The 27,208-nt window shown below is 41.4% G+C and overlaps 1 protein-coding gene across 2 annotated transcripts in view; it reads left to right on the top strand.

Moving 5' to 3' along the window:
• The window catches only part of MCC (MCC regulator of Wnt signaling pathway), a 361,506-nt gene that overhangs the window by 89,001 nt on the left and 245,297 nt on the right, over window positions 1-27,208 (top strand). For both annotated transcript variants that reach the window (XM_073344706.2, XM_073344704.2), the window contains exon 3: window positions 2,484-2,695. In XM_073344706.2, coding sequence (XP_073200807.1) covers window positions 2,484-2,695 — 212 coding nt within the window. The remainder of the gene's footprint in view (window positions 1-2,483; window positions 2,696-27,208) is intronic.

The raw sequence follows: 27,208 nt of genomic DNA, 5'->3' as shown, positions 1-27,208 counted from the left end.
TAGTATCATTACTCCACCCTGATTCATGTTCAAGCCTGACCCACTGCTTTCATACTTGATCAACTATAGATTGATAAGACATTTTACACATCTTCCTGTATGTGAGGGTTCTAAATTAACTGGATCATTTAAGGGAAAAGACTTGGGAATCATTGTGGATACCTCAAGAAGACTTCGACTCAAGATGTAGCTATGGGCAGAAAGCAAACAAGAAACTAGATTACACGTGCAATGGGTTGGAGAATAATACAGCAATCATTATAATGCCATTAAATACATCAGTGGAGCAGCCAGATATCGAATGCTTTGCACAGTACTGGTCACCCCATCTTGAAAAGGATGTTACAGAACTAGAGGGGGGTTAGCGAAAGGTGACTAAAATGATTTGAGGCACAGAAAAACTGTCATATGAAGAGAGCTTGAAAAGATTACAGCTGTTTACCTTGGTAAGAAGATGAATACAGGGGAACACTATGAAAGTACATTAGATTACATTAAAATGGTTAAAAGTACATTATTAAGGTTGCAAAGTCAGGCACTCAGAAGCTAGGAAATGCAAACAATGAGGTTGCCTGTGCAACTTGAATTTAGTTTCATCTTTAATTACCTGATCACATTCTGGGTGCAGATCCTCAGCTGGTGTAAATTGTCATGGCTTCATTGACTTCATTGGCTGAGATTCTGCTCTACCGTTTTCCCCATAACTCCCCTACCACATTCAGTGCACAGAAAGGACGGTGCTCACAGAATGGGCAGTTATTCACTTGTAGTTTTTATCTTTGTCATTCATTGTGTGGTCCCAGATCTTATTTGCTGTATGGTATTCAAACTGAGGACTGGATAAGTAACCAGGGGGAGCAATGAGAGCACAGGAGACTGTTTCCCTGCTCTCTTCTGGTGCAACAGTAGCCCCAAACAGGAGGAAAATACCTGTTAAGGCTCTGGAGTCCTGGGCTGGAGCATGCTCAGTCACTCTGTGGGAATAGAATATTTGCAGTTTGGTTGTCAAGTTGGGAGCTGTTTGGGGTTGGAGCATGCTCAATGCAGATGTACTGCAGTGTAGTGGGTATGGAATCTTTGGGGAATTTAGCTGCCAAATTCTAACAAACCTCTACTGAATGTGTATGAACTGAGATTTTACAGAAGTTCATAACTTGGCCAGGTTTGAGCAGGGACACCATGGTAATAAATTTCAAGTTGCTGCTCAAAACATGGAGGCTCTAGAGCTTCTAAATGAAACTGTTTTAATTTTTTTAACATTGGCAAAACAGTGTATTTTTCTGTAATCAAAAATGGCTAAACTGTTTCATCTGTAATTTACAAAAAATATTCAGTCTGAGGCAGATACTCATTGTGGAAAAGTTTAAGAACAACCATATTGAGTCAGACCAAAAGTCCATCTCGCCCAGTATCCTGTCTTCTGACCTTGGCTAATGCCAGGTGCTTCAGAGGGAATGAACAGAACAGGTAATCATCAAGTGTTCCCTCCCCTGTTGCTCATTCCCACCTTCTGGCAAAGTTATAAGCCACTGAAAACAGGGTTTTATAATGGAAGTTGTTAGGCAACTTTAACTATATGTGTTGCCACCAATTCTGCCTATATTACAGAAGAGAGATCAGGAATTTCCATTTGGTCCCTACACAAGAACAAGGGGACATTCAATTCAATTAAAAGATGGAGAATTCAAACCCAATAAAAGGAAATACTTTTTCAAACACATAATTAAACTGTGGAATTTATGCCACAGGAAGTTGTTGAGACTAAAAACATAGCAAGATTCAAAGGGGTTTGGACATTTAGCTGAATGACAAGAATACCCAGAGTTATAATAATTAATGCTAACAAATTTTGGACGAGATATTAAACTCAAATTTTGGGGTTTAAGCTAGTCTCTAACTATAAGAGATTAGGAGGACACCTAACGTGGATGGCAGATTAGGCAGAAATAGGATAATGCAAGGGTTCTTGCACTTTCCTCTGAAGCAGCTGGTGCTGGGCACTGGTTGAAGACAGGATGCTAGGCAACTTGGGCCACCTGTCTGATCCAAATGGTGATTCTTATGTTGGTTTTTAAAAAGCCTCAGTGGGTTGGAATGTTAAAATAAATTCTAGGAGATGGATAGGGGAGGGAATACTGTCATATATTTATGATAAATTGCACAGGTGTGTGATAAATTTATCACTGGATAGTCTCTCTCTCCCTCTCTGTTTTTATGATGATGTGCACTTGGATTTATTTCTGCCATCATACTAATAAATAGTATTTTCCCCTGTTATTTACAGATGTAGGTGATATTTCTAAATATTGTATAAAAACCACTTTTGTCTTTGACTCCTGTGTCTTGAAAATCAATACTGTGTCCCATAAACACTCTTCGATTTTTGCTACACTAGGTATTTTTAGGGGGCAAGGGGGCATGTTAGCCCTTGTAAGTTTGCTGTGGGATTACAGTTGAATCTCTTTTCTGTTTCTACATTTTAGGTGCCTTATCAGGTGCTAGAGAAAGCTGGGAATATGATTCTGGTGCAAGAGACCTTCAGAGTCCTGACCTGCAGAGTCATTCTACCCTACAGAAGCTCTTGGAGTATGGTGGCAGCACTATGAGTCAACAAGCTGCTCTGCAGAAACTGCTAACGCAGGCCTCCAATCTTAGCAACTCAGTTGGAGGAAGCTATTTAGAGCTTGCCAACACTGTAAGTACACTTTATCTTCACTGTAAAGCTCTTCAGGGTTTTTCCCCCCAGCTTGAATATATTAAACTTTTAAGTCATGGTCCACGAGGGAACTATCAGGCTGCTGTAATTTTCATCTACCACAATGTCATTAAATTTTCAGCTTTTCAAATAATGAGAAGTATTTAGAAATTACTTGTATAATTGAGGACTTGCTTTCAGCAAAAAGGATTTGGTGGACTCCATAAGGCATTTAGCTGAAGTTTTTAACTTATACAATTTAATTATAAAACATAGCGAGCTTGTGAAAACATTTACTTATGGGAAAATAAATTGGTAGCACAGTGGCAGACTGTGCAAGTAAACATCTTTCTGCTCATTAAGTCAGTTAGTGTCATGCAGGAAAATACTTTCCCTTATATTTCAGGATTTTCCACTTTATTTGCTGAGACTTCTGTTTGGAACTCTTTGTGTAGTACTGTCTTTTACTGTTCTCATAGGCAAGCCTCATAGTAAAAGTATTTTCAGATAAACATACCACATTATTCTCTGCAGTAAAAATCTGATGTGTTTGTTAAGTGAGTGGTTTTTTTCAATTAGGCATTGGATTCAGGTTTTTAAGGGTACGTCTCCACTGCAGTTAGACACCAACGACTGGCCTGTGCCAGCTGACCCTGGGACCCTCCCACCTCGCAGGGTCCTAGAGTCCGGGCTCCAGCCTGAGCCTGAACGTCTACACCAATGCCCCTTAGCCCGAGCCCTGCAAACTCAAGTCAGCCGGCACGGGCCAGCTACAAGTTTTTAACTGCAGTGTAGACATACCCTAAATAACTTTAGACCAGGTGAGCTATACAATTTATAGCCATTTTGTAGCTCATTTCTGGTGGTCAAAGGTTGATGCTGCTAAACTGAAAAGAAGGAGCAAGGATTCAGGCTTTTAGTTGGAGAACAAAAAGGCCCAAACTAAGGCATTGGGGAAAAGCTGAGGAACGCATTTTAGAATGGCTGCTTGTGACAGTAACTAGCTTTGTACTGGTGAAACAGATTCTGTTAGTTAATGCTTATGGGGAGTTGAAGGGATGGACACTCAGAAGAAAATGGAAATTTATTCAACTGATATGACTAAAACCAATACAATATTGTGACGGGTTCCCTGGGGTGCAACCTGGAATTTGGGTTCCTCTGTGCCCTCTGTCTTACTAACCTGAGCTCCCTCTCACACTGTGATAATGTGACAAGCTGCAAACCCCTTCAGGTCCTGCACTCACACAAATATTCACAGGCAGGGACACACCCAGCTGTGTTACATGAATGCTTTTGCCAGCCACTCATGAACCAACAATAGAGAGACTCCAACCAACTCTTCCCAGCCTAGGACATCAGAGCTGTACCATCTCTCCCTGGTCAGAAGCCTGACCAGCGTAAATTATTTATCCAGTCTAGCCCTCTTTCAATGTGGAGAGGACAATGCACCAGCACTGTCTGTGAGCAGATTTCCCTTTACACTCCAAACAAAACTCCCCAGTCCACGTCTTTGTTCCTGAGGTGTTTCCAGGTGTTGAGTTGTGGGGGGAGTGAGGATAAGTGATGATGTCACTTCCCCCTTTTATAGCTTCTGGCATGCGGAGGGAACTTCATTGTCCCAAACAAAGCCCCCAGCACAGATAGTGGAAAAATACAGGCACAAGATGGAATTCAGTGCCATGTGAGCTGGTCACATGCCCTTGCATGCTTTGATGAGTCATAACAGGGGCCATTCCCCGTATTCTGGCTAGAACGTCTACAGGACAGTCCATCAGGTGGGGATAAGCTTCTTCAATGGTCCATGGTGTTAATTACTGGGCCATCAGCTTCAGTAGTTCATTCACAATGTGCTGGCTAAACTGGATATAAACTACTTTGTGGGAGATACCACAGGAGCAAACACATTTGAAATACAGGTACATAGTCAATATTCACAGCTTCAGATACAAAAATGATACATGGTTACAGATAGGATAATCATATGCAGCAAACCATAACTTTTCCATTGACACCTCACATGACATACTTTGTACAAGATGCATCATAATTAAGCCTGCAAGTCTGTCACGGAGGTCAAGGATTCTGTGATTTTCTGGGACCTCCATGATTTCTGCAGCTGGCTGGTGCAGCTGACCCCAGAGCCCCCAAGCAGCTCGAGAGGTGTTCCCGTGCCTCCCTTCAACCCGAGCACCAGCGGGCGCCCCGGAATCCCCTCCCCAGCACCAGCAGGCACCCCAACGGGTGCCCTGGAGGTCCCCACCAGTACCTCCAGGTGCCCCGGAGCCCCCAGCACCAGTGGGACCCCCTCCAGAGCAGCAGCTGCACCCCCAGAGTCTCCCAGAGCACCCATGATTTAGTCAGAGATATATAGTACAAGTCATGGACAGGTCACAGGCCGTGAATTTTTGTTTATTACCCGTGACCTGTCTATGACTTTTACTAAAAATACACATGACTAAATCTTAGCCTTATGTCACCATGATAAATGTGGGGGTGCCAGTGTGTTGCCTTGGGGTACAGAGTGTCACAAACACACACACACACAATAATTTTGTGCACTGTTTTAAAGTCTGGTTTGTATCTCCCTAACACTCATATAGAGTCAGTATTGCATCATTCGTCTTTTATTAACATAGTTCAACTATGCCTTGAAGAAAAATGAGTAAACAAATAATATATTCCAGTATTTTTACTATATAGGGAAAATATCTGCCTATTTATTTTCCAGTGGCGCTTGTGTCCATAGGCATCTGCCTGTTGGTGTCCACTTTCACCTTTCATTCTATACACATGTCCGAAAAGATTTTGATAAACATACAGTGCCCATAGGAAGCTGCCTGATGTGCTGAGATACCACTGAGTCTATCTGCTCTGCCAGCATAGGCCCCCTTTACCTGGCCTTGTTGGGTTAGGCTCACAAGTCTTTTCCAGCCAAGCACACAGGCAGGGCCACATCCAACTGCAGATCTACTCTGGGAAGATTCAGCTTAAGGGACTTGCTCCAACACTCTGGTGCTAACTCCTTTTAAGGGATAGAAACCCAAAGGTTTTATGAAATTCGCCTCCTCTCTCAATGTGGAAGAAGGTATGCACAGCTTCTCACCCCCCGCGCCAGTTAGAAATTACAGAAACTGGGTAATATTATAAACAACAAAATTTTATTAACTACAAAAGGCAGATTTTAAGTGGTAAAAGGGGTAGCAAACAGAACAAAGCAGATTGCGTGTTTGGCTTAATTTGCTTAGTAAACCAAGCTAGTTTCACTAAAGAAATTGGTTACAAATAGTAATTTCTCACCCTAGATATTGTTGCAGGCAAATTACAGAAAGTCTTGAAAGGCAGCTGCAGTGTCTCCCTCTTGAGACCACAGGTATTATTACTCGCCCCCCCGTTCAGTTTTTGCTTCCAGGTGTTTTTCATTGTCTCTTTGGGTGGGGAGGCAGAGGAGAACCGTGATGACGTCACTCCCCTGCCTTATATAGCTCTTGTGTATTTTGTGGAAAACCACTGGCATTCCAAAAGAGGAGGGGTATCCAGTACCAGGTGACTCAGACCAATGTTCCCACTAATTTTTGACAGGCTGTGTGCGCAAAAAATTTCTTCTGTGCAAATTTTTGAAGCAGAGTTCAAATTTGTGCGCCATGAGACAAATGTGCCCAAGTGACTAAAATGCTTATACATTTAAAAAGTTTTAATTTGCAATTGTGATAATAGTTTTACACCATGTTATTTTATAAATGTCATTTTTAAATACTTAGAAAAGGGAAATTTAACCATTCTTCATGAAGTAGAAGTTAGTTTTAAGCATTACGCTTTATGATCTTTTTGAGAGACAATCACGAGCATATACCAAGCACATATTAATCATGATCATTATCAGTCCATAGGCATCTGTCCATTGGTGTCCACTTTCACCTTTCATTCTATACACATGTCCGAAAAGATTTTGATAAACATACAATAAAGACAATAAGTATGCCATTATGTCAATTTATATGGGTTTTCAGGTAGAGACATCACAAGTAAAAAAAGAAAAACAAGTTTGTGTTTTAAATTTTAAATTTTCCTAAAAAATATCAATAAATAATTATCAGCCAAGAATAAGATATGTAATTACAAATGCATTTTAATTTCCTTATTGGTTGAAATGTCAAAGATTGCTAAACTAACTTTACTGTTTTTCCCTGTGATCTTTTTCAATTGCCCATTCAATATAAACTCTGTCCAGATCTATCAGTCCTCCATCCAGCTGGTAACTCTTAATACACATCAGCATGTCCAAATGATCTACTTGTAAACGATTCTGTAGTTTGTTTTTTAGAGTGTTCATTAAGCTACAGCCACGCTCACAGTCTGCACCTGATGCTAGGAATGTTCCTCCAATATCCATCAGATTTGCAAGATCCTGAAACTGTTCATTCTGGTGAGCAAATGTTACCATATCCAGGAAACTTAAAACCAACTGGCTTTTGGTTCTTTCGGCTACTGCAAACTTGAAGCCATTGTACTGACTGACTATAACAATCTCTTCATCAAGAAAGTCTTTGTATTTTGAATATAGGGATTTGACCTGATGAATTCCAAAATTGAAGTCACACTTAACTATTGCTGCACAATCAAAAGCGAACCACTCCTAGACTTCATCCTCTGGAACCCTGTCTGCCAAATGTGCACACAAGTTGTTTATGAAAGTTATTATGGAACTGGTATCAATTCCATTATTTTCTTGAGAGGTCATATCTAAGAGAGCCGTAACTTTGTCACTCCAAAAGACTGAATCTCCAAGTACTGTCTTCTGATCTTGTTCAGTTTACCTCGGGCAAGGTGAAATGCTTCAAGAGGTGTAAGGCCCTGTTTCTGGAGCAGCGTGGATAGTGAAGCCAGCTCTGACAAAACATCATTCAAAACTTCTAATGTTATTCAGTATTCCATGGTATTCTGCTTTTTGTGGCAGTATTTAGAAACTGGATCAGTATCTTTGTCTTGCTCAAAATATTCCAGAAGAGGATTATAGTTGCAAATAATTGCTCGAAGTGCAAAGTGACTAGATAACCAGCGCACTTCATTGAGTGGCCTGAAAGCCACTGACTCACATTCAGAAGCATCCACTATTTCCTGAAATTTGCATTTTCTCCTGGATGACCGATAGAACACCGTGTAGACAGTTCTCATTAAGGTTTTGATGTCTCTTATCAGCTTGACCTCTTTCCATGCATCGGAAATCCCCAAGTCTTCCCAGTGTGCAACGCAATGTTGCTAGACTAAGTGTGGAATATCACGTTTCAACTGAGTCGCCACACCATTGAGTTTGCCCAACATTATGGCGGCACCATCAGATGTGAACATCACCATTTTCATTAGATCAAGTTGGTGTTTTTTATAAAACTCTTTAATTGCAGACACTATTGAAACAGGTTTAGAGTAGCAGCCGTGTTAGTCTGTATCCACAAAAAGAAGAGGAGTACTTGTGGTACCTTAGAGACTAACAAATTTATTAGAGCATAAGCCTTCGTGGGCTACAGCTCACTTCAGTGGATGCATAGAATGGTACATATAGTAAGAAGATATACACACACACACACACACACACACACAGAGAAGGTGGAAGTTGCCATACAAACTGTAAGAGGCTAATTATTTAAGATGAGCTATTATCAGCAGGAGAAAAAGACTTCTGTAGCGATAATCAAGATGGCCCATTTAGACAGTTGACAAGAAGGTGTGAGGATACTTAACATGGGGAAATAGATTCAATATGTGTAATGACTCAGACACTCCCAGTCTCTATTCAAACCCAAGTTAAAGGTATCTAGTTTGCATTGAAACAGCATCACATTCTTGCAATCGTAATAGTCCACCAAACAAAGTTTTATGGTCTTCAGAATTTATGGATCTGTATTTAAAGTAGAGTATCAAGTATCTGTTAATGGATATATCAGTGCTTTCATCAACAGCTAGAGTATGAAACATTGCCAACGCTATTTCATGCATGAGGTAATTTTGGACAATGCAGTTGATGAGTTCAAGAAATTCAAAAGCATAATTTTTACTTCTCCAGCTCACTGGTATTTGCACATACTTTTCCATATGGTCATTAATATCCTGAACAGAAAGCATTGAGCTGTTCATTTTAATAGCCAACAACACATTGTCAATCAGTACCTTGATTTCTTCTGGGTCTGAGCAATCCGCTCTGTAAGGAAGGGTTTTTGTTTCTAAGTCTTGTTACACCATCTATATGAGACTTACTTGACAGATGACGCTTTAAGAAATCCAACTTCCATACATCATTCCACATTCTTCCTGTTGAAAATTCTCCCAGAGCTCTGGCATCTCAACAATATACACAAACCACTCCATTGTCCTCATCATATGTGAATATTTCACAAAGTTTAACAAGCATTACAGTATGTGACTTTGGTGTAACCGTCTCTATAGTCTCATCCAGCCATCCAGATTTAAATGAAGTCGCTTTTCTTTTATGCTTTAGACCTCTAGACAGTGACATTTTGGGATTGATTTTTTACCAGATTGGTTTATTTAAAATTAATACTTTTATTATATGGCTACTATTTCAATGCGCTTAACAGTGTGACTCGACAAAAGAGCAAACTGGAAATCATTCAGATCAGGATACCGGAAGTTTGTGCATAGCTCCGATCACATCCATGGATCTGCGGCAAAAAAATGCAGGAAAATGGTAAAACATCATGAGTTAATGTATAAAGTCCAATGCCTTTGAAAGATTTCAGTCACAAAAACAACACTTACCTCTGTTCATTTCTGGGAAATCTTTGCAGTTCTTTAGCAATTACGGCCAGGCATTTTGACTTACTCACACGTACTTGAGTTTGTACATAGCCAAATGAACAGACTACAAGGAGAGGTGTGGGTCCCGACTGTCTCGACGTGATCAACATTCCACGTTTGAAATGGTGGCGGGGAGGGGTACGATTCATTGCCCTCCTTTCCCTCCCCCCTCTCCAGCTAGTAGAATCTGGCTGTGTTGATAGATGGCGGGCGAATAATGTCAAAAGTAGCCCGTAAATCATATTTCGGCCTGGCTCCGATGTAGTATTTCATTTTTTGTGCACACGGTGTTTCACCATGTGTGCGGGGTTTTGGATCTGTGTGCATGTGCATAGCTTAGAGGGAACAGTGACTCAGACCCACCTCTCTGCAGGGCTGTGACAGCCATTGCTCATAAGCTGTCTTCAGGGTCCACAGGAAGCCACTGCTCTTTCGCAGTCCATTGTCTCTGCTAATGGCCCATTAGCCCTGTCTGGCTTTTCCATTGTTGTATCTGAAGCGCTGGTTGGGGTGTCACCCAAAAGTAACACATTTGAAATACAGACACATAGCTAATATTACTAACTTCAGATACAGAAATGATACAGGCATACAAATTGGATAATCACATTCAGGAAATCATAACCTTTCCAATGATATCTTACATGAGCCATCTTACATAAAGTACATCTCAGTTATGTCATATTCATATCATAAACATATTTGCATAAGGAATAGTGAATGTAATGTCACAAAGCTTAAAGTTTCCATTAAGTTATTTTTTTTAGCATACTATAGTTTTGTTTATTTTTGTGAGTTGTGTCAACTCACTAATGTGCATTCTACATATTGCCCTCTCCCCCATGTGATCATGAGCAGCTGCGGATCCTGGATTCAGCTTTCCCACCTGCAAAATAAAACTCTGTAGTTATTAAAAGGAAAGCTACAAACAAAAACTAAATATTTGTTACTTGCCTCTCAAAACAAATCAGCAGAAACTATGCTTAAAGTCTCCACACATTCTGATGGCTACTGCCATTATCCATTGCAAATTTGAGAGTTTGAAAGAAGATCATTAATAATATACACCTGCCCAGTCACTGATATGAATTCCATAGCTGTTGAATGATAGTGGTTAAATGTTAAGAGTCTGGAAAGAGCAGAGCTTCCAATCTACAGTTCTGATCACTTTGAAAAATGTACAGTATATGTTACTAGATACTTAAACATAGCCCAGGTTTCAGAGTAGCAGCCATGTTAGTCTGTATTCGCAAAAAGAAAAGGAGTACTTGTGGCACCTTAGAGACTAACCAATTTTTTTTTACCTTCAGTCCTTTTGGTATGATGTCCGTCTGTTTGCATTTGGAAAGGAAGATGATGTCTGTCCGTATCTGTACGAGTTTTTTCATGAAGTTGATAGATTTCCGAATTGGTTAGTCTCTAAGGTGCCACAAGTACTCCTTTTCTTTTTAAACATAGCCGTTGAGGAACCAGCTAATTTTTCCCCTCCCTCAGTCATGTTGTTATAAGAGTGGCTGGTATAAGTCTTTGTTTAGGTTGGGAGCCTTGCAATGTTGTGCCAGTATTGGACGTGATAGTTTTGCTCTTAGAACTGTGGGCTCTGATGGACCATGTAGGTGATTGTATTCAGGTTTGAAGGTGGGTGTCTGCTAAACTGCTCTCCTTATACCTTCTGGCTGATTTCCAGATTGCTGAATGATGGTAGCTCAGCAGTGACCAGTCTTGTCAGTCTGAGATAATACTACAGGGTAGTGACCTCCTATGTGCCTGAGGATTTGGAGGAACACATGTTGCCCCAGAATATAAAATGGTAGCGCTGTTGACCTGTCTTGACAAATAGAAAGCTAACTACACACAACCCAAAAATCCCAATAACTGAAATAAGACTCGAATAAATTTTAAAATCCCTAGATATTATAGTACTCTTTTTAAAAAGTATATATAATATGCAACTGGTTCCTGTTTGTGTGTTCACATTCATGTTACATTTCTCTATTTTTATTGGTATGGAAGCCCTCTGATCTGTTTAACATATATCATATTATGCCTCTGCTTCTAAAATGCTTTTTCCCTTGCACTTCAAACAATAGCATAATAAACAGTCTCTCATTTATACGGAGATGAAGACAATGCCTCCATTTTGGCTTCTGCTGAACATTGATATCAGTATGTTGTATGAAAAATTTTACTTCAGTTTCGTTAAAATCAAGAAGGATGAGAATCGCTGCTTTTTGTGTGTGGTGTTTTTATTTCCCCCCTCCCCTTTATACTAGTCTGAATTCTGTCAAGAAAGCTGAAGTGATGTGTATAGTGCAATCTAAATTCTAGGGGCTTGTCTGAGCAAACACTTAATGCATGGCAAGCTAGGGTGTAAATCTACCTCGCACTAGCCTGCAAGGCACTAAGGGCTTGACTATATTAAAAATGCTAAAGCGGCTGTAGCACTTCTGTGTAGACACTACTTACAGTGACAGGAGGGGTTGACCCATCAATGTAGGTAATCCATTTCCCTGAGAGGGTCGATGGAAGATTTCTAACTAAGGCCAGCTTAACTACACTGCTTAAGGGTGTGGATTTTTCACATCCCTGAGCAATGTAGTTATGCCAACCTAATTTTTAGTGTAGAACCACACCTTAGGTTCCTCATGGACCCTGCTGTTGTGCTCTAACAGTTCTCTAGTATGTTTTCATCTTTGAAATGGGAGTAGGTCAGTGTGTGCTAAGGAACATTTAGTGTGCAACAACAGGATCCACGGGGACAGTTAGTGTGTGGCAGGCTGTTGCACTGTAGATTCACACCCCAGTTTGCTGTTTAGACAAGCCCTAACTCTGTATAGAGGTAGAAGTAGTTTCTTGTGATTATGATTCCTTACGTGCACTCCCACTTCTCACATACATACAGTCTCTCCCCAGAAATTTGTTTTACCTCATTACATTTGTCACCGTTGTGCAGGGCTAGCTTCACTTCTGTCCTGTCTCTGGGTTTCTCTGAGTGTACCCACATGAGTGACAAGCCTCAGGTTTTCACCTCTGTCAGTGTAGAATCATACAGTTCTCCCACTCTTAGATAAGGACCTGGGTTACAGACCCTTGTGTGCCAGTTGTGATTACTTCAGAAGGCCCAACTTAGGTTCAGAACCTGCAGTTCTGCCCTTTGGGAACTGTGACCTATGGTATATACAGAGTATATATATCATACGGCCTTTTCAAAACAAGATATTGTTTGTTCTTAACAGTAGGAACACTACATACATCAAAGAGAACAAGGATTTTGAAAGAATCCATCTGTATGCAGGCATATCTACCTAGAACCCCCCTGATGTTAGCCAGGTAGGCTCAACTTCTAAGTTGAGACTGCTTCTGTAGACACTCTCTGTGTCAGCCTGTTTCCCTGTATATCTCCTCACTATTGCCCCTCCCCCTCCTCTAAGTGACTTTTTAACTGTTTAGTGTTCTTTTAATCTTAGGTTCCCAGCCTTGGCAAGACAAGTCTTGTAATTTTGCTGGAGCCAAGACAGGTAGGCTCTTCCAACTTAATAGCCCAGTCATTGTTCTCTTAAAGACCTTGAAGTGTTTTCCCAGGTGGGGGTCTTATCTCTAGTCATTGTTTTATATCCTGCTTATTTTTCCTAACAGCGCCTCTTGAATAAATTCCTCAGACAGAAAATATCCTTTCTGGCTATTGGACGCTCATATGGTATACATAGCATTCCTAAGTTAATGCAGAGGAACCCCATGTCCTTCACAACATTTAAACAAAGGTTTTCAGTAATGTAAAAGCTAAACAGGCAGCAGTGCTTTGCCAAAATTTTAACTGTTTCTACAAAGTAGAAATATCCATATACATTTTTAAAACCATGTGAATATACAACTTTGCAGAGCTTGTGAAGATATACTACCTGTTGTGCAGCATGCGGTCTCTTATTTATCTCTGTTACTTTTGTCCCTGGGTGCAGTGTGAATTGATTTATCCCAGTGTGTACAAATATCTCAGCAAACAAGTTGAACCTATTGTTAGAAGTATGGAGTTTTAATTTCTATAAAGAACGCATCATTTTTTGTAAGTGGAAATTGTCTGTATGTAAGGTGAGGATGATCCTTTAGTTAGAGGCAGATTATTCTGGTCACTCACAGGGAATGATTTGATCAATAAATATCTTCACAGTCTTGTATCCAACAACAGTTACTGACTACTCACCCCAGAATATGTGTCTTTATCTGTCTGTTTTGCCTTGATTTATTAACACCTTCATATTTAGCTCTTTGTTTCCAGAGACATTCTTCTGTAATTTTATAGGGGACAAATCTTGTGGCATTTTCCCCCGGTTCCATCACTAGGTCTAATATTGAAAGCACATTTTTCCTTTACCTTCTTCACCTGGTTGCTAAAATTTATGTCTAACTTATTGATCCTTTGGTTGACACCATCACCCTTTACTGTTGATGTACCTGCTAGTGCCAATGGGTTAAATAGTGCTATAAATGTTGTATACAGAAGCCATTATATATGCCCTAAATCTAATAATTGGCAAGTTTTTTTTAACCATCCTTGGGTGTTAAGAATATACATTTCCTCTTTGCAGATAGCAAAAGATTCCAGCTTTGTCAGGGATTTGGTGTATGTATTTCATTGCATTTTAAGCATCAGAATCAGACCACAGTTACAAGTGTGTGTATTCATACTAGAGTAGTGAAAAAGCAAACTGATTTATGTGCTGCCACCTCTGCTCCCTCTTCAGGAAGCTGTTTATGGGGATCCAAACAGTCTTGGTTCTCCTTCAGTTTCTCCTTCCTGGTACAACTAACAGAGGTGTTAGGCTTGAGTGTCCGTGCTTCTTCCTCTGCAAACCACACATGGCAACAGACATGATATGCAGCCTTTTCACTGGAATTCTAGAGCTTGATAAGATGAAGCTATGGGATTTGGATAAATGTCATCCTTTTTACCATATTTCCCTCCACAAGTGACTACTATGGAATAACACTAAATGATGCATTATTTTAAGTAAATTTCATGTGTTTCTATATAGGGGCTTATTTTCAAAGCTAGCGTCTCGGTATGCACATATATGCACTTTTTGGCCACAAACACCCATGTGCTCACTTTTTTCACCTCATCTCATGCATAATCGATAAGACTGTAGAGCACATTTGTGAGAACAATGATAGAATACAGAAATAGAGTATTATCCAAATGAGTTTTGTGTGTGTAAATTCTATCACATGCACACAAATGTCAATGTTCAAAGAGCACGTGCACAAAGAGACTCTACATTTTGAAAATTTGGCCTATAAATATTTTTTAAACTGTCCGCTTTCTAAGCTGGTGATGACTAGTGACCATTTTACTCTCACAGGTAAACGGACACTACCTAATAAAGTTGTGATCTATTTTACATAGTGTTTTCCCTTACAAAGGCTCTCTAGATGTTTTACAAACTGATACAAAAGCTTTAAACTTAGGTGTATTCCAGCTGCCACTAAAATACATCCACCTCTGTGGTGATATTGCAACTGTTTAACGAGAACACTGACAACAGATGAGGAGAGGGAATTAAAAATGTATTTTTCTATTAAACATCTGATGGAGAAATTTAGGTAGCTAGGATGTAGTTACCTGAGTTACAGAGTAGCAGCCGTGTTAGTCTGTATCCGCAAAAAGAAAAGGAGGACTTGTGGCACCTTAGAGACTAACAAATTTGTTTGTGCATAAGCTTTCGTGAGCTACAGCTTATGCTCAAATAAATTTGTTAGTCTCTAAGGTGCCACAAGTCCTCCTTTTCTTTTTACCTGCGTTAGAGGTTAACATGGGCACCAGAGCTTCATACTGATCATTGCAAAAAGCACACTGGTATATTTCATGACCACTTGCAATCAGGACCTTGTGTTTACATCTGATCTCAAAGACAACAACTCCAACATACAGTATTGCCTGACTTCATAAAGGGGTATTATTTCTTTACTAACTCAGAGGGGAGTGTACTATCTATTGAATAACCAGTGTCACTTTATACAGCATTCTTTGGAGGTCTCCCTGCCAGAGCAATAGCTGAACCTACAGAGAAAAGTTGGGTTTTACAGCTCAATCTATAGAAGCCAACAGATAAGAACTTGGTTTGCTTTTTGACTGGTAAAATAGTAACTTCTTAGGAAGTATTATACCATACACCTTTCTAAAAGACGCACTTTGTGTAATATTCTCTTCTTAGACCCACACAATAGAGCTTCAATTTGCTAATTTATTCTCCCTTAAGTGCATAGAACTGCAAGGACAGAATAGCTGATTTCAGAATGGGAAAAAGTTTAATTTTTTTAGTTGAAATAGCTCATACTAGTGACAGTTATCTAGCAACCAGTATTTTTAAGTCATAAGTGGACTTTTCCCTTCCCACCTTGAAAATGTTCCCCTTAATCAATCAAATCCAGATTGTAATTGCTCATTGTAGTGTGTTCCACTTATATAAATAGATTATCTACATAATAACAAATTCAAGATTATCACTGAGGATTTAATTTATTTTAGACTGCAATGCAGTGGATTCTGGATGGCTGCCCAAAACAGCATTAATGGGCTCTTTACACTGAATAATGGGTAACCATTTGCCTACTATGGCATATATATAGCTATAAATTAAGTAATGAATGGTCAACACTTACGGTGAGTATTGCTTTTAATATAGCAAACGGGGCTATAATATAAAATCTGCAAGATCTTACTATTGCAGAACTTCTTTATTACTTTAAAACAGTGCACTGCAGGCCTTCTCAGTCTTGGGTTTTTACTCACACATCACATGCTGTATTGGAAGTAAAGTGCTGGATATGACCCATCTGTTTTTCCCTTTGCACCTTGAGAGCCTACCATACCCAAAAATGTACAGTTTCTCTGCCTACTTCCCATCTCCCTTTTCCCTACCCTTGTAAGGCATCCAGCATATATGACTCCAAATGACTGGTAGGGAGCATGCTTATATAATTTATTAAAATAGTCTTTCCTACCTCTCCATATCTAATCAGTCAATTAACAATTGAACACCATAGTCTATGCTTGAAACTGGGTCCCCAAAAGACCACTTCAGATGGTTACTGTATCATCACCCATCACTGTAGTATTCAAACATTTAGGTAAGGAAGATAATGCTGATTTGTCCCCTATAAAATTACAGAAGAATGTCTCTGGAAACTATATATATATGCGATGTAACTAAACTTCTGCAAAGTAGCTTTACAAATTGACTCCTAAAAATACAGAACACTCTTGCCTCTTGTCCAAGAGGGTAAATGTAATTATCTGGGAAAAATGTGTTTTGTAGTGACTAAAGACTGTTAGTCCTGTAGCATGTGGCTTTACTTGTGAATACTGTGAGCGGATGCCAACGCCATTGACTTCAGTGAACTCGTATTCTCTTATAGAAGCTATAAATTTGACGCATTGTTTCTATTTTTGAGGGGTGGGGTTAACAATAGTAAATTAAGGCTGCTGTTTGCTTTATGTGTAGCTTTGAATATACTTGTGTTCAGGGAAAAAATGAATTGAGAGAAAAAGTAGTATTAAGAAAGTCTGAGGGAAGAATTCTTAATGTTACGGGTAACTGTGTGCCTGGTTTAACACCAAAAAGTTACCTGCAGTAATAGTGAAATAGACTACTTGCAATATTATTCCACCTCTGAAATCTTCACTTCAGTTTTCATGACTATTACTCTTTCATTCCTGTATTTTACCTACAAACAAAAAGTATTTTAGTTTTGAACATCTTTATAATACACCATTGCAGAAACCATGTTTTTCAATGTGGAATTTTGTCCATAATATGTTAATTGATACTTCTCCTCATCCTTAGAATAGTGTTGTAGTTTATTAGTGACTACATAAATCATTTGTACAGAAATAGAAATATCGGCAATGAGTAAAGCTTATTGGGTCCATCAAGATTTCACTTTTTAGTACTGTATTCTCATTTTCTCCAGGATGGCATCTAATTTGTTTCTTGGATAACTCTGTTGCTTTTGTCTCAGAAATCTTGCCTTATGGACTCTTCATCAGTGTGGAAAAATTGCTTCTTGATTCTTGTTCTGAATTTGTATTTCTTTATGTAGCACATAGGATTCCTTGCCCTGTTGTTTATAGCTACAGATAGTAAACACTCATGTATGGTGAGCTAGGTTTTCACACATGGCTTCTAATTTTGTCTGTGCAGGTCTGCGTGTACGATCTGAGCATCTAGACAGCATTTGTACAGAAATTGGGGTACAGGGCTTGGAGCACCTTTAAAAAATTTGACCCCATATATTTTGTGCGTGTTTTGTCTAATGGATTAAATTTTCTAAAGGCCAAGATTCCTTTATTTATTTGAAGGTGGAAAAAATTGTGCTTCCCAGGTTTGTGAGCACAAAAATGTGGGAGCAAATCTTGTGGCTTCTGTACACCTATCAAAGGGGAGAAGCCCAGCAGATAACCAGCTGTAAAACCTCTGGGTATTGCAGAAGGAGCTGGTAGCAACTCCTGTAGTTAGATTGTCTAACACTTGGCATTGTAAATGATTCTTGTAACCTTTTTTAGAGAATACATAACAACTCAGTTGTATGCAGCAGGTGTAAGACCAGGGTCAGAGATTTGTCTTTTCTTTCTCTAATGAAATTCTGATTGGGTTTGGCTGAGAGATTTTGAAAAGTGCCATTTCTGTGCTGAGTTGCACTGTCAGCAAAATTTCAGTAGCATGCAAAAACAATAACTGAACATGAACAATGTAAATATTCATCTGTAACACGGGAACAGTGATACTGACCTTCTTTGCTAAGTGCTCTGAGAGCATTGTAAAATAGCTACTGTACGCATGTGATCTATCTACCAGTGCACCCCTTGCTGGTTGGGTGTGGTATAGTGGCTCTTCTTGTCCTTTGGTGTGCCCTGCTCTGGCCCTGAAGTGGTCTGCCTTTTCCTGAGACTTAACCCTCCATCCAGGTCACCTATAGTCCTATCCCTTCCAGGGAAACCCCCAATCCAACATGCCACTGGCCTGACAGCATCATGCTGGAAGTTCACCCAATTTAAGGCTTTTGGGCCTGTCAGCCCCTGGCTCTAGTGTCTTCATATCCCCACCCTCTGTGGGCTGGTAGGGGAAGTCAGGCCCAGCCTCTCCTCGGGGTTCCAGCTCAGAGACCCTGTATGAAAAAGATGAGGTTTGTTCGTTCAGAGCCTCTGCTGTATGCCTAAACTGCTTCCAGCCATGGTCTACAACTAGGCCTTCCTCACAGTCTCTTCCCTCACTGACTCTTCTTCAGGACCCAAAACAAAGGGGATCCAGACTAGTTGAGGAATGAAAAGGTTTGCACCAGGTCTACCTGCCCCAAGGAGTCTCTGATCCATAGGAGTTTCTAGTTAGGCTCCGGCCTTAGCTGATCCTTCCGGACAGCTTCAAGATGGTCTCTAATTAGGCTCTGGTCCCAGCTGCCTTCCTTCATAGGGTTAGCTCAAAAAGTCTACTTCCTTTCCAAGTCAGCCACCTGCGAGCTGTCCTTTTCCTCCTTTGCCTTGGCCTACCAGCCATGTCAGGTGTAGTGGGGCAAGGCTGATTGCACCTATAGGCTCTCATTAGTCCCTTCAGGCTCAGGGTGGGGTTGCTAAACTCAATCACACTCGGTATTCCTTTTATTATTAAATAATGTAAGGCTGGGCCCATGCCATTGTTTCTGCAGCAGCAGACTGTGCTAGGACTCCCAAGAGCAGGCAGCCTCTTCAGGAGTGAGTGAGAGCTGGGCTTTCCCCTGATACCCTCAGTATCTAGCACATGGCTAGAGGGATGAGACATATTTTGCCAGTGGTTTTCACAGCTATTTGGTAGACAGCTGAGGAATGTTGGGACTAAGGTATACAGGATTTTGGTCCTAGTCCTGGAATGGCATGTGCTCTAGTAGTTACGCCACCCATTTTCTGCTCACTGGTCTGTCTGCTTCTGTCTCATATGCACACAATCCCAATGTCTATCTTATGCCGTTACAGGCTAGTATTAAAAAATGCAGTCTTATGATTTCTGCCAGTGAAACCCATCCTAATAGGGCAACTTACTGCTGAAGAAGAACCTAGCAGTCAGGACAATGAAGCCTGCTTCTACAAAATATCTCAGCTTGAGATGATACTCTCATTTGCTCTTTCACTTCCATCCTACCATCATTTCCATTCTATCAGGCTTAAATTAGAAAGTGATTCTATTGAAATGGAAATTGATTATAGGAATATGGATTTAGCAAGCTTGGCTTGTCTGAAAGCAGCTGAAAGTTGTTTTGTTTGACAGACGTTTGCATGTTTGTTTGGGGATGGAGAAAGCAGTTTGGTTTTGCAGTCTTTGATTCCAAGCCAGCATATGTAATGGAGTTTTTTTTGTTCAGAGCCTGGCATCAGGTGTAATAGGATTATGCATTGTGTTTATATGACCCTGGCTTTTATATCCCTCCAGCACTGCTCAGTCATTCATTTTTCTCATACAAATTAAAAGTGGAGATGGTAGATTAGATGTGCCAGGACTCATCTGTGTTATGTGAAATGTAGTGTTTCTGTCTCTTGAACTTACTGGATCATGACAGAAATATAGATGAGCAAGAGCAAAATTTTAAACTCTTATGAAAGCTTGCTTCTGTAGCAGATTGATGCCATTTTTGCATTAATAGTAGATTACTACATCAAAGCTCCTTTTTGCAATTTTTGATACCTTATTTGTGTTATATTTAAAAGGTCACCCCAGCACTCTCTCCCTCTGTGATGGATCAGAGCCCCAAGTGGCAAGCTTCGAGCACAGTACAAGGCACGTTTGTTCAGGCAGCCTTTTAATAAATGCTCTTCCTGGAGGCTTTTAACTGGATCTTTTATGTGGCAATGAGATGATTTCCCTTATAGGCAAATCATGTAGCCTCTATGCAGCAAAATGGTGGGTTTTGACCATCCTTTGCAAAAGGCGACAATTGTGTATTGAAAATGATATGGGGGCCAGGTGCTACAGCGTATGTAAATAAAAATAGATTGTGAAGTTTTGGGGCACAGTTTCAAGCCTTCTAATTTAATTTAATTTAATTAAAAAGGGTCATCCCTGTCCTCTCCCCCCCAGCCCCGTGACCTATGCTGTTTAGAAACAGTGTTTCCACACAGCTCCTTCTTATTGTCCTAGTTAGGAGGAGAGTGCTGGTTCAGATCCAGACTTTCAGATCTATTTTTTCCACACCTTTTTTTCAGTTGACTAAAATCAAGGGCAATTCATAGACTAAGCCAACCCAGACAGTTAAATAGAATTTTGTATTGATGTTCTGCATAATACGGTAGTGGTAAGCTGAGCCTGAGGCCCAGGACAAGGACATTGTAGCAGTGTTAACCTCCTGGTTTCCAGCCTGCCAAAAAAGATTACAAACCAGTTGTAGCAACAGGGGCTTCTGTGAACACAGTTTGATATTTTCTACTCCTGAGGGAATTCTGTGCCAAAAAAAAATAATAATAATTTTTTTGCACACATTTTGTCAATAAATAAATGTGGAGGCTCCTACATGGCAGTGGGGAGCACAGGCCACTGGCTGCATGGAGGTGGGAGATCACCCTGCTGTCTCCTCTTTTGCCCCCCAGGACACGGACTTGGCGGTGAGGCTGCACCCAACCCCGACACAACAAAAGGAAAGGGCCGGGCCTGCCTCAGAAACACCCAGGGCCCTGCCTCTCTGCACCAGGTGTACCAAGTATGGGTAGGGAGGCTCAACCTGGCCAGGATCCAGCTGTGGGGTGAGAGGGTTCTGGGTGGGGCAGTCTAGCTGTGGGGGGTGATCTGGATGCACAGAGGCTTGTTGGGTGCATGTAGTGGGATAAGAGTCACCAGCGCGGCGCCGCCTGCTGGTCGTCCTGGGAATTAGCTCCCCAGCATACGGAGCGCCTCCTACTGGCTGGTGTCTTGCCTGCTGCTGGCCCCATGTCCCTTCCAGACCCCAGTGCCCTGGGGTTCTGCCCCAGCAGTACCTCCACACTTTGGGTCTCCCCTCCCAGGGGAACCCCCAACCCTCTAAACCCACCTTGCCTCAGTGGCTATTGCCAGTTGTTATCTCGCCCCCACTCACTGGGGCAGACTGTAATGGCCACTCATCATTGGCAAGGGGTTAGGACCAGCTGCCTCTGCCTATTCCCAGGCTTGCACCTCTGTAGCCCCAGTACCTTTTGTAGGCCTTCAACAAGGCCTCAGCCTGGGGAGTTGCCAGGCTGGAGCTCCTTTGCCCTTCCAGAGCACTGCCCCACCTCAGGTACCTTATGCCCAGGAAGCTAGCCCTTCCCACTTCAGGGCTAGAGTGAGACTCCTGCAGATCTTCCTTGACCACTAATCTGGGGGAGGTTTCTGGGGGTGTGTCTGACCTGGCCCCAGATGCTCCTTGTAGAGGAAGAGGAAGTCCCGTTCTCCCCAGCCTAGCTGGGACTAGCAGATGAGCCTGGTGTAGGAGCCACCAACCAGGGCGTCCCCAGGATCTCCCTCCCCCACCACAATGATTTACCTTTTGGCCAGCTGCTCCAGGCACCCAAAACAACATGTCCACGCTGCTGGGGAGGGGTGTGTGACTGCTCTTACGGTTTGCCTTTGCTTCCCTGTCAGTCATTCTTCTGTGGAGAAGCAAAGAAATCTGTGGGGGACATTAATTCTGCGCATGTGCAGTGGCGCAGAATTCCACCAGGAGTAACTGCCCCCTACATATTTGCAGCAGCCCCTGTTTACAAGGCCAGATTCTTCTGTTTGATCTCAGAGCACAAATTGTTTGCTCTACAACATTTGCAGTTGCTAATATTTAGCCTAGGTGAACCCTCATCCACTTAAATAAATTAATAAAACTTCATGCTGTGGTTGCCCTAGTATGGGTATTCCAGGAATAAAATGAAAAGTCGATGTTCTTATGGGAAGCTAGACTCTTAGAATGCTTTTCCAATCATAATGGAGCAGCCACCTTTGCTGCCCCTTCAAGTCCCCAGTTTTGTGCCTACCATCTTCCTCCTGGCCCAGGAGCACTGGACAGGGCTTCCATAGGAGCACTTCAGTACCATAGCTAAATTGGCCAGAGGGCTTCTGCTGTCCAGGGGCTGAGACTCCTGCTCCTCATGCTATCAGCCCTGGGTAATCAACTCCAAGAACTGAAGAATGCTTCCACTAGGCCCTGTGCCAACCCCATACTTATTTTTGATTATGTGTAGTTGTTAATGAATGACTGGTTGGCAACACTGCTGATTTTAAGAACAGTTTTGGTGTTAGTGCAGGAAAAGTGTCCTCTGCAGAGATGAGTGGTTCTGCACACACCTTTCTTTTTCTCTCAGTTTTGTGGAGAAACACTTCAGTGTAATTGCTTCATTTCAAACTACAAATTCACATTATGATTTCCACAGCAGGGACACTGATTATGATAACAGCCATATTGCAATGTATTGGTAAACTCCACTTTTCATCTTTGTAGGAAGCAAGCAAAATAAACTATTTGAATTTCAGAAAGGGCAATTTCTGTTCTATGTAGAGTTCATAATGTGATAAGAACCCTACCAATGTGCCTGAGTGAGGGCCGTGCCCTTAGGCTAAAACCTCAGCTCCAATTTCCTATCCTTTGCATTTTCTATTACTTTGCCTACTTGAAGCTATAATTTTAGGGAGGTGAGCGGGGGTTAAAGGACATTAGAAATGCTTGGAGCAGAGAGATTCAAAGAGATGTTAAGTGCTTTTTATTAGTTGAATCTGATTTTTACATGAAAACTGTGCGAGTGAGAGAGAAATTACGTGTGTTTTAACAGCACCCATAAGTGTCCTAGGTGCTTTCTGATACAGGTGACAGGTCTTTGCCCCAGGAACCTAGAAACCTATCTTGGACGTAACTCAACAGGATGGGGCAACCAGCCAGTAGGGAGGGGTAGAGGAGCAGCACTTGCATTATGCAGTTACTCTGTGAGGCTACTATACAGCATGATAGAGTAAAACAAGTATTTTTAAAAGGTTTTTTGGGATGAGAGAAGGGAAACAAATGAATAAGCAGTAGATTTATTCAGCAAGGTTCTTGTAGACCTTGTGGAAGAAATGGTTCTTGAGGTGGGGCTTAAAAAGAGAAGATAGTAGCTTTGCAGTCAAGCTCAAGAAAGGCATTCCATGCTTAGGGAGTAGCATAAAAATAAGTGCAGACAAGGTTGTAGGAGAAGTGGATAAACAGGATATCAAAGATGGCATCACTGATGCAGCAGAGTACACAGTGAAAGGGATAAATGTAAAATGAGACTGTCAGATAAGTAGTATGGGATAGAGTTAAGTGGACCTTGAAGATGATGACAATAGGCTTGAACTTGATGCACTGGAAAAAGATAAGCCAGTGGAGGAATTCAAAGAGGGGGAAGGTAATGTGGTTAGATTAGTGGTCAAGGAAGATCATCTGCATTTTGTGTTGACTAAAGGGGTTATGTGGGTCTCAGTGAGTGTCTCTACACAGCAATTAAACACCTGCAGCTGGCCTGGGTCAGCTGACTGAGGCTTGTGGAGCTTGTGCTGCAGGGCTGTAAAATTGCTGTGTAGGCTTTTGGGCTCAGGCTGGAGCCTGAGCTCTGGGACCCTGCAAGGGGAGAGGGTCCCAGAGCCTGGGCTCCAGCCCAAACATTTGCACAGCAGTTTTTAGCCCTGCGAGCCCAAGTCAGTTGACCTGGCTAGCTGTGGCCATGCTGCGTCTTGGATGTGAAGGATTGTGGCCATGCTGCGTGTCTTTTATTCCAGTGTAGACCTAACAGTGAGCCCAGAGAGGAAGTTACATTAATCAGAATGAGATACAGTAATGTCCTGGATGCTCATTGGAGCCAGAAAGAGATGAAAAAAAGAATAGATCTTACAGATGTGTAGAAATTGTGTAAATGTGTAGGGAGATGGGGTGGAAATCAAAAATTACCCTTCCTTTACAGGTCTGGGTGAATAACTAGTGGTATGTACACCAGTGAAAGAGAATAGAAGAGTGAAGGGGGTTTCAGGAGGAAGATTAGAAGATCACTTACAGCCATTTGAAATTTGTGAAATGTTCGGAAGAGGTGATATTGCAGAGAGAGAGGCTGAAATACGTTGATTGGATGGAGGAGTGATTGTTCAGGAGTCAAAAAGGTAAATTTGTGAGTTGCTAGCATAGAGATTGTAGTTGAACCTGTATAAGCAGATAAGATCATCCACTGAGAATGGGAGGGAGAGGACTAGGACAGAGCCCTGAGGAATCCATGAGGAAAGTGCAAATGGGGAGTGGGACTTGTCAAGAGAGATACTGGAAGAATGGCAAGAGAAGGAGGAGGAGGAGACCCAGAGCAGGACAGTGTTGTAAAAGCCATGGAAAGGCAAGATATCAAGCAGGATCAGCAGTCCTGAAAGCAGGGGAGAGGTCCCAGGAGGGTTCTGTTCTATTCAGATTAACGTACAATGCCTATCACCAAGCACCTAAGTACAAGGGTGAAGGAGGTGATATTAATATTGTTGAGAAGTTGATTCAATATACTGGAGATGATGGAAATAATCAGAGTGGCATTAAAGGAGAGTAAATTCAGGCAATGATTGCAGATTCCTTGCTTGATGAGTTTCGAGGTGAAGGGAAGAAGGAAAATGGGGTGGTAATTGGATGGGGTTGAGGAATGTCTCTTTGAGACAGGGGAGGGGACCACAGCATGCTTACTTTGTGAGGGAAAGGAGTTAGAGGTGAGGGAAGAGGTGAGAGTCAGAGTAAGGGATGTCAGGTAGCAGGATGGAATGGGGAAGAGGGGTAGATCAGGCAAGAAAACCCAGTGTCAGTGACAGGGAGAAGAAGGAGAGAGTGTTGGGGTGGGGGAAGATGGCTATCATGGCAGATCTCATTGCTCTATTCTTTGAAGAAGCTGGCACGGTATTGTGCAAAGAGAGAGAGGAAGATGCAAATGGAGAGGGCTTTGGAGAGAATTGAAGGTTGTAAACAAACAGGTGTTGTGGACATGGGATTCTAGTTAGGTGGGAAAGTAGAGATATTTGGCAAGGAATTTAGCAGAAGTGAAGGAGGTGAGGACCAAATTTTAGTTGAATAAGTGTGCATGACCTCAGAACTATCTCCAGAGCATGGGAACTGGTGCAGTGCCATTTGAGATTGGAAGCTAATAATTGGGGGCTACTCTGAACTGAGACAAAAGAATGTAAAAGAGCAAGTGGGGGGAGGAATTGACAACTCAGCTAAGGAGAGGGTGGAGAGAGTAGGGAAGAGCAGCAGAAGAGTAATGAATGTGAAGGATTGTAGTCCACAGAATGGCCAGGTTTATGGGTAGAGGCAAGTAGCTGATGATGAGGTGGTTGTCAGAGAAAGAGAACTTAAAAATTACTACAATCTTTCTCTGCTTTCTTCAGACAGGTCCATAACTGAGTAACAGGCCTCTGTGTGGGTTTCCTGGTGCCTTGTTTGTCATTTTGCCTGTTTCTGAGGTATTGTGGGGTCAAGGGGAATCACTGTGAATGCATGATAGTGGTAGATGAAAAGACAGACAACTAGGGCTGCTGGTTTTGACAGATTAGTGCGTGGCTTGGTGACATGAAATGTTGGAGGATAATTAAAGGGATCAAATGTGAACTGCAAAGAAGATTGGTCTGGTCAAGGACATGACATCTTAAGTGGATTTAGTATTTGGAGAGGGGCGAAGGGGTGAGTAACTGTGATTGAAGTGCTGTTTGGAAATCCCATTCCTCTAGATATACTATCCGTTTTAGACTAATCAAGATAGTGTACTGGAAGGGACAGAAAAGTGAAGTTGACATGTTTTTCAAATTGAGTACTTCATTTTTTCAGGGCAGGGTTACTTTCAATTGTTACAGCTGAGCTGGACATTCTTCTCTTGACACGAGTGGGTAACCTTCAGTATTATCGATGGGAATCATTTCCATCAAGAAGAGCAGACCATCCTTTCTAGCCACCACCTTTAAATCAGAGTGCATTAGTGCTATTGAATAAGGAACTGTCTGGAAATTTTATCCAAGTATTGTATTGAATTCCCACTTCCAAACTGCATGTTAAGCTTCAGAGTACTAGTATTCTGTCCTGGGAAATACAAACCACTGATATTAGGATACCTATATATTTTGTGCTGAAGTGAAAACAAGAATCTGCCCTCATAATATTGCATAGTGTTCAGGATGAACTAAAGTTTACAATAAATTAAAGGGGTAATCTGTTTGTGCTTGTGACTGTGAAGGGTGCAGCCTTAATTGCAGTAATTATGTGAGAATTACCATGATAAAATATTTAGGAAATTTCAGTAGTGACATTTAGGAAGTTAACTAGAGAGAACAAACGGGGGGACAGATAGCTCAGTGGTTTGAGCATTGGCTTGCTAAACCCAGGATTGTGAGTTCAATCCTTGAGGGGGCCATTTAGGGATCTGGGGCAAAAAAAAATTGGGTATTGTGCCTGCTTTGAGCAGGGGGTTGGACTAGATGATCTCCTGAGGTCCCTTCCAACTCTGATAGTCTATGAGTCCAAAAAATACCCCTCATTTCACACATGTTGAAGTTGATGGGCAATCATTCATGTTCCATATAGAGTGGAATCACTTGCCTAACATCCTTTTTTTGACTTGTATACTTTATGTGTATATTTATATTTAAGAAATAGCTGCTTTTGCTCTGCAGTTTTCACTCTGCAGTTGACAAAACAAGAATGATGGAAAAACTCTTCGTGTGT

The sequence above is a fragment of the Lepidochelys kempii genome, chromosome 5, assembly GCF_965140285.1.
Source record: "Lepidochelys kempii isolate rLepKem1 chromosome 5, rLepKem1.hap1, whole genome shotgun sequence".
Classification (NCBI taxonomy): Eukaryota; Metazoa; Chordata; order Testudines; family Cheloniidae; genus Lepidochelys; species Lepidochelys kempii.
This window is presented reverse-complemented; position numbering and strand designations above follow the sequence as displayed.